At 34.4% G+C, this 8,208-nt stretch overlaps 1 protein-coding gene across 1 annotated transcript in view; it reads right to left on the bottom strand.

Moving 5' to 3' along the window:
- Positions 1-1,796: 1,796 nt before the first annotated feature.
- MIPOL1 (mirror-image polydactyly 1) overlaps positions 1,797-8,208 on the bottom strand; it is a 369,629-nt gene continuing 363,217 nt past the window's right edge. Inside the window, exon 11 of the mRNA XM_006835500.1 lies at positions 1,797-2,550. Within this exon, the coding sequence (XP_006835563.1) occupies positions 2,484-2,550 (67 nt within the window). The 3' untranslated portion in view covers positions 1,797-2,483. The remainder of the gene's footprint in view (positions 2,551-8,208) is intronic.

Here is an 8,208-nt window from a genome sequence, read left to right on the forward strand (position 1 = left end):
TAATCCTTGGCAAATTCATAGCCTCTCTGTTCCTTCATCTGTAAAATAGATGTAATAACAATAATACTAGAATCATCATTATTACCTGTTGTTGTTAAGTGTGTCAAGTCAGTTCTGACTCATATTATTACATATCTATATTATTATTCTTAAAAGGTTGTTGTGAGGATTGAATGAAAAGAAAAAGATGTGAAAGGATCTTGTAAATCACCAAGTGCTACAAATGTTAGTATTAAGTTTTCTGTCTTTACTCTGAGGTACTTATTTTTATGAGAAGTGGGTTCTCATATTACTATAGGAATTAGACCTAATGATGCTTAACGCAAACTGAAAGCAACATAACTGAGTGATACGGATTACTTTTGAAGTCATACTATCATTGAATCTGTAGAAATCCCATCTTCAGCAAACACGATTATTTCAGTATGCATACATATATAAAGACTACTCTAAAATATTGTTCGGGATATTTTTAAGTATAAGAAATCAATTAATGATAATATTATGTTATAATACTTTCTTAATGATGATATTATGTTATAATACTTTCTATTTGTAAACAACTGACTTTCAAGCAAATGTGATACTTCTGACACATTATCTACACTGAGTAATAGTGAATGTTACAATTGTTTTGTATATTTAGTTTTTATAGTATCAAGTTCTATAAAAACTGCTGTGGATATTGATTATGAGAATCAATTGTTCTAATCTGAGGAAGATGTTTGAAAAGTATGAGATGTTTTTATACTATAATTTTTTACCCTCCAAAACCCAAACAAAGTAACTCAGAAGCGATCTATATGTTTTTCAGAACTAAACTGAAAATTTAAGTTCACTTGTGAGTTTTTGGGAGGGTTTAGGAATGAATGAATATTCCTTATTTTATGAAAAAAGCTAGAAAATTACTTTTGTACTTTCCTAGTTGATTTCAGTATGGAGCTGTTACAAGTTTCTATTAAAATCCATCATGTGACTCCACATGTGACCAAACAATGCATAATTATAAACGCCTTGCATTTACATTTTCTAATCCTCATAGTAAAAAAAATACATATTTTAAGGCAACATGATGGTGTCAACTTCCAGTTAAGCTAAAGGATACAGAGCTAACAAAAAATAAACAGTTAGTATTATGATTCTTTTGCAACCAATGAGAAAGCATCCTATATTTCCTATAGTTAAAATCCTAACAAATAATCTCCAGTGGTATATGAAATAATAGTTTTAGTAAATTACTATATCCTAATTATGAAAATAGGCAATGGCATATAATTTAGCTCAATCTTAAAGATGAATTTTAAAAGTAAACGGACTCAGAACATTTTTCATATAGTCATATCCTATCGGTCTCTCATCTAATCAACCTGTTCTTATAGCCAAATAGATAAACATCTGTTTTATTTTATTCAGAACTCTATATGATTAGAATTGACTATTATGTTGTGCCTACTTAAAATGATCTCTTAAATAATAGAAAAGTTTAGGTAAATGGAACCAACTTGCAGCCTCACTTTTTTCTAAGTTCTTAAGTTTTACATTTTAATTTTACTATGTATTGGATTCCTCTTTTCCATAACAAACGTTCAAGTAATAATCTAAGTAATGACAATCACAAAGAATATTTACCTGGTCCGATGGCCTCTACTCTTTCAAGACAGAGGCATGCTGGTACCTATTGTTTTTCAGCAAAAGCTACTCTGGTCTACTGGACAGAGACTTGGAAATTTCTATAGATTGTATAGATTTTAGAAAATTAAACCAACATTAAAAAATACTGACAATACAAATTTATGCATATTAAAAATCTCTTCTTTTTATTCAACACTGCCAGCATAAGTTCTAGTGAAACAAAATTCATTCCTTTAGGAATTAAATTTTAATGTACCAGATTCTTATTAAAGTAAATGATACATTTAATTTTTATCATCTATTCATCTAGTTAATATTCTTTAATACCAACAAAGATCATACACATGTGTTGAAGGAAAGTTACACGTGCCTGTATCTGAGCCACTACCATTGGTTAAGAAATATGTTCTATATTAAAATATGCATATATTTGAAATTTTGACTAACACAGTGTTGATTAAGCTTTAGATTAAAATTTACTTTGCTGCATTTTGATTACACAAGTGCCATATGTAAGACAAGATCATGACCAACTTAACCATGTTTCTCCATAATGATCTCCCAAGAATAAGAATTATGAAACTATATTGAGATATAAAACAGCTACAAAATAAGCTGCAACTTTATAGCTACCCGTTGTTGAAAGACTGTAGTTAATACATTCGGATAAATAAGTCAGCAGCAAAGTGGTTAAACATTTGTGATTTGATTTTATCTCAGCTTGGAATGTGGTTGGAGTGTCCCACTTCTAACAACTGTTTGCTAAGTTAAGGCTTTAGTGTTTACACAGTGTTGAATGAAGCAGCCTGGTCACCACATGTGATTGCTTCCCCAGACAGTCGTTTTTTCAGTCAGATCACAGTCCGAATGGTCCCTGTTCCAACTTTCTTCCTCAGGACGTCCACCAGCCTTTCCAACCTAAGTTGGGGATAGGATGGTACGGGAAGGAAAAAAGAATATGAAAAGCACAATTACTGTTAGGTGTGTTTTGACTTAAGAAGAACATTATTTGCCTGTCACCAGACAGTGCTGGAAGTCATGATAAGAAATAAAATGTTAGTGTTAAGAGAGAGACAATGATACAGAATGCCAAGTGTTTGAAGTTAAAACAACAACAACAACAAAACTTTAACCCAGATCCTTGGATTATGTCAGCATTAGATGCCACATGAAGGTACTCATGATCTTCATGTCCATACATTAATTGCTTGCATTAAGGTTGTGAATGAATCAATTACTAGACAATGACAAGAAAAGACAGAGCAGTTGCAAACTGACTTTTACCTAAAAGAAGCATATGTTTTGACACAAAAACGCTAGCAATCTTCCACGTGTTACTTAGATAATATGCTAGTTTGTATATTGTGCAATTCTTATGCATTATATTTCTTTCTTTTCTATAAGGCCAACTTATTAAAGCAAGGAATTAGGTGCTGGCTGGTAAAAACTTCACATCCAAGTAGTTTGCAAATAATTTAAATAAATTAAAATGATTTGACACACCAATAAATCTGGTCTTTCTGCACTACATTTGAAAAGTTTCTATTACTGTGTGTTATATGACCTGTATCATTCAGGATTCTTAGTGAAAGAAAAGAGATTTTTATTGCTAATTGAAAATCCATCAATTAAACTGAAAACAGAGAATCAAAAATCCAGGCGCCCGTTCTCAGTGCTCATAGGTCTTAGGTTACTCTAGAGGAGAGAGATCACATTCAAGTAAATCAATTACAGTTTTGCTTGTCAAAGGATAATAGGATCAGACCACTAATTTTATTTTTACAGAAACTATAAAACCTCAACCAGAAGTTTATTTTAATTCTTAACATAGTAATAATCCTTATAAGTGAAAATTCTACCCAAGTAGATTTCCATACACAACTTCCCCTCCTCTAAGACAGCTGAGCAAAACGTCTAGTCTGCTCCACAGTTTGTAACATTTACATTATATAAACCCAAGCATGAGGTCCTTTGCAAATAAACACAGCAAACAGAGCAAGATACTGAAGGAATGAAGGTATTCTTAGTGTTACATACAATAGTTTAGACAGTTTGGAAGTCTTGTTAAGAAATAAATTTATCAATTGCATACAACTCTGAAAAATAACTCAAGTTTATGGGACTCCAGCCAGACATCTAACCCATAGACTTGGAATTAGACACCTCTACAATTGTATGGGCCATTTTTTGACTAAAAACTTCCCTTTGCTGCTGTTATTGTTGTTAGGTGCCATTGAGTTGGTACCAACTTATAGCAACCTTATGCACAACAGAACAAAACACTGGCCGGTCCTGCACCAACTTCACAATTGTCCTAAGCCTGAGCCCATTGCTGCCACCACTGTGTGAATCCATCTCATTGGGGATTTTCTTCTTTTTTTCCAACTCTCTTTACCAAACATGATACCCTTCTCCAGGGACTGGTCCCTCCTAATAAATATGTGTGAAGTATGAGAGATGATGTCTAGCCATCCTGGCTTCCAAGGAGCATTCTGGCTGTACATTTTACAACATAGACTGGTTTGTTCTTTTGGCAGTCCATGGTTCTTTTAATATTCTTCTCCAACACCATAAACTCCATATATACATATATACATATTTAAGCTTTACTGCATTTGCTTCTCCAGAAAGCCCAACCTAACACACCCAGTGATAAAACAAGAGATTTTATTCACTTTAAATATTATGATTAATTGTTATTTTTGTAAGTTGCCATAAGTTGGATCCAACTCATAGTGACCCTATGCAAAACAAAAAGCAACAATGCCACGTGCTGCCCCACCTTCACAATTGTTATTTTTAAACCTACTGTTGCTGCCACTATGTCAACCCATCTCATTGAACGTCTTCTTTTTTTTTCGCTGATCCTCCTTTCACCAAGCATGAAAGGGACTGATCCCTACTGGCAACATGTTCACAGTACCAAAGGTAAAATTTTGCCATACCAACCTTGCTTCTAAGGAGCATTCTGGCTGCACTTTTTTCAAGGCAAATTTGTTTGTTCTTTTGGCAGTCCATAGTAGTGTCACTCTTCTTTACCAACACCATATTAAAATGCATTGATTCTTCACTGGTCTTCCTTATTCACCATCCAACTTTTACATGCACATGAGGTAACGGAACATACCAAGGTTTGGGTCAGGTGCACCTCAGTCCTCAAACTGGTATCTTTGCTCTTTAACACTTAAAAGAGGTCTTTGCAGCCTATCTCCTAATGGGATACGGTGGTGGGTTGTCGTGAAATTAGTTCCGGCTCACAGTGACTTTGTATAGGGTTTCTGAGGCTGTTACTCTTTAAGGGAGCAGAAAACCTCATCTTTCTCCCAAGGAGCGACTGGTAGATTTGAACTGATGACATTGCAGCTAGCATCCCAGCTTGTAATCCACTATCCTACCAGGACTCCTTGTCTAAGGGAATATATTATTTGACTTCCTGACTGCTGGTTCATGAGTGCTAATTAGTAATCTAAGGAAAATGACGTCTTTGACAAGTTCAACATTTTCCCCATTTATCATGATGTTACTTATGGGTCCAGTTGTAAGAATTTTTGTTTTCTTTACATTTAGGTAAAATCCATACTGAAGGCTGCAGTCTTTGAAATTCACCAAGTCCTCTTTGCTTCCAGCAAGCAGGGTTGTATCATCTGCATATAGTAGGTTGTTAATGAGTCTTCCTTCAATCTTAATGACATATTCTTCTTAATATAATCTGGTTTCTTGGATTATTTAATCAGTATAGCAAACAGATTGAGTAAGTATTGTGAAAGATAACAACCCTGACTCACAATCTTCCTGATTTTAAACCATTCACTATCCTCTTGTTCTATTCAAACAACTGCCTCTTGTTCTAGGTACAAGTTCCTTTTAAGCACAATTAAGTATTCTGGAATCCTCATTATTCACAATGCTAACTATCCATAGTTTTTTATGATCCACATAGTCTAATGCCTTTAAATAGTCAATAAAGTACAAGCAAACACATTTTTGGTATTCTCTGCTTTCAGCGAAGATCCATCTGACATTAGCAATGATATCCCTCCTTCCATGGCCTCTTCTGAATCCAGGTTGAATTTCTGGCAGTTCCCACTCAATGTACTGCTGCAATCCTTTTTGAATTATCTTCAGCAAAATTTTATTTGCAAGTAATATGAATGATATTGTCTGATGATTTTGGCATTCTGTTGGGTCACCTAAATTTAAAGTGGACACAAATATGAATCTCTTCCAACTGGATGGCCAGATAACTAGGTATCTTCCAAATTTCTTGGCTTAGATGAGTTAGTGCCTCCAGTGCTGCATCAGTCTGTTGAAAGTTTCAGAATGTCTTTTGACATCCATTTTGGTCTTTACTTTCTTCCCTGTCTTTTCATAAACTTTTGCTTTCTTCATGGATGATGTTTTTTATGTCACTCCACATCTCCTCTGGTCTTTGGTCATTAGTGTTCAATGTGTCAAATCGGTTCTTGAGATGGTCTCTAAATTAAGGTGGGATATACTCAGGTCATATTTTAGTTCTTGTGGACTTATTTTAATTTTCTTCAGCTCCAGCTTGAACTTTCATATCAGCAATTGATGATATGTTCAACAGTTGGCCTCTAAACTTGTTTTGGCTGTGATCTAGATCTTCTTCGTTGTCTCTTCCCACAGATGCTGTCAGTTTGATTAATATGTATGCCACCTGATCAGGCCCTCATGTACAGTTGTTGTTTATGTTGTTGAAAAAATGTATTTGCAACACATAAGTAGTTGGTCTTGCAAAATTCTAGCATGTAATTGAAAGCATTATTTCTATCACCAAGGCCATATTTTCCAACCATGATCCTTTCCCTTTGTTTCCAATTTTTGCATTTCACTCACCAGGAATGATCAATGCATTTCAGTTGCATGTTTGATCAATTTTGGACTACAGAGGTTGGCAGAATTCTTTGGCTTTAGTTGTTGATGGTTATATTTGATTAGTAGAAGTATTAACTGATTTTCTTTGTAGATGTACAGATATTATTCTATCACAGACAGCAAGGTACTTCAAGATAGATCTTGAAATGCTCTTTTTGATGATGAATGTGACACTGTTCTGATTGAATCTGTCATTCCCAGCATAGAAAACTACATGAATGTCCATTTCAAAATGGGCCAATACTAGCTCATTTTAGCTCACGAATGATATAGGTTATTAATCTTTATGTGTTACTTTCATTGTTGACAACCAATTTTCCTAGATTTATACTTTGCATATTTCACATCAGATATTAATGGATGCTTGCAGCTGTTTCTTCTCATATTGAGCTGTGCCTCATCGGCAAATGAAGATCCTGAGAGCTTTACTCCATCCATGTTATTAAGGTCAACTGTACTTTGAGGGGGCAGCTCTTCCACAGTCGTATTTTGAGTGCCTTCCAATCTACTGGCACGATACCAGACAATATTCTGCTGCTGTTCATATGGGTTTTCAATGGCCAATGTCTTTGTTTCCTTTTTTATATTTTAGGACATCTTTCCATTGAGAATTCTTATATATTGCTAGGGTAAGTGGTTTGGAGGAAATACTTAAATACCAGGTATTAAAATGTCATTACTAAATTTCAACAATTACTAGATAAACCACATTTTCAGTTTATCCAAGTTGAATGATTTATGAAAATTTGACCTCAGAAACGAGAAAACTGTCAATCACTTAGTTTTGCAAAATTTCCTGACTTCAGAAATACAATGAAGCACCTATTCCTTCCTGTTAGGAATAGACTACACCTGCCAAACATGAGATGTGCCAACAGGAAGGTAGGTGTGTGCTTGTGTAAAAGTACCTTACAGGATTTACCTGTAGGCTATTCTTTGCTGTCTAAATCAATAATAGTCTCTAAAACATTATGTAGCTTCCTAAAATAGGCTCCAGTGCTTTACATATTACTCAACAATGTTTTCCCAAGGCATCATGAAACAGGAAAAGGGTAGCGTTAAGGGTTCTCTATGCTAAATACAATAATACTGAAGCACAGAGAAATAAATGTTTATACAAGATTCTGCAGCAAGACAGTGAGAAATTTATGCCTAGTTCCCTTGTTGTTACTTTAAATCCATATCCACTAGGCACTGATTTACCAGAGACTTTATCCTAACTTAATGGATTAATTGTCTCATTAAATTGTTACCCTAACATTCTTGCATAAATAATATACTTATAGAGTTTTTTAGCCTATTTTTCAATGAACTATTTTTGTAATTGTTAGGTAACCTGTGTAACTACATGACATGCATATGTGCTGTTGTTTTTTGGTTTCATCAAGTAGGTTCCAACTCACAGAAACCCCTATATACAGCAGAACAAAACACTGTCACACCGTCCTGTGGCAGCCTCACACTGTTAACTCTCTTTGAGCCCACTGTTGCAATCACGGTGTCAGTATACTATAATGGAATCTATGCCAAGTGCATGAACCATAAGTTATTTATAAATTTTCCTATTTAGTTTACTTCCATTTTTCTTTCTTGAAATTTATTATATATTTTGAAAGGCAAATAATACTTAATGAGTCCTAAGTTCCACCACTCGTCTGTCAGTTTGTCATACTGTGGTGG

The sequence above is a fragment of the Chrysochloris asiatica genome, unplaced genomic scaffold (genome assembly GCF_000296735.1).
Source record: "Chrysochloris asiatica unplaced genomic scaffold, ChrAsi1.0 scaffold00017, whole genome shotgun sequence".
NCBI classification, from domain to species: domain Eukaryota; kingdom Metazoa; phylum Chordata; class Mammalia; order Afrosoricida; family Chrysochloridae; genus Chrysochloris; species Chrysochloris asiatica.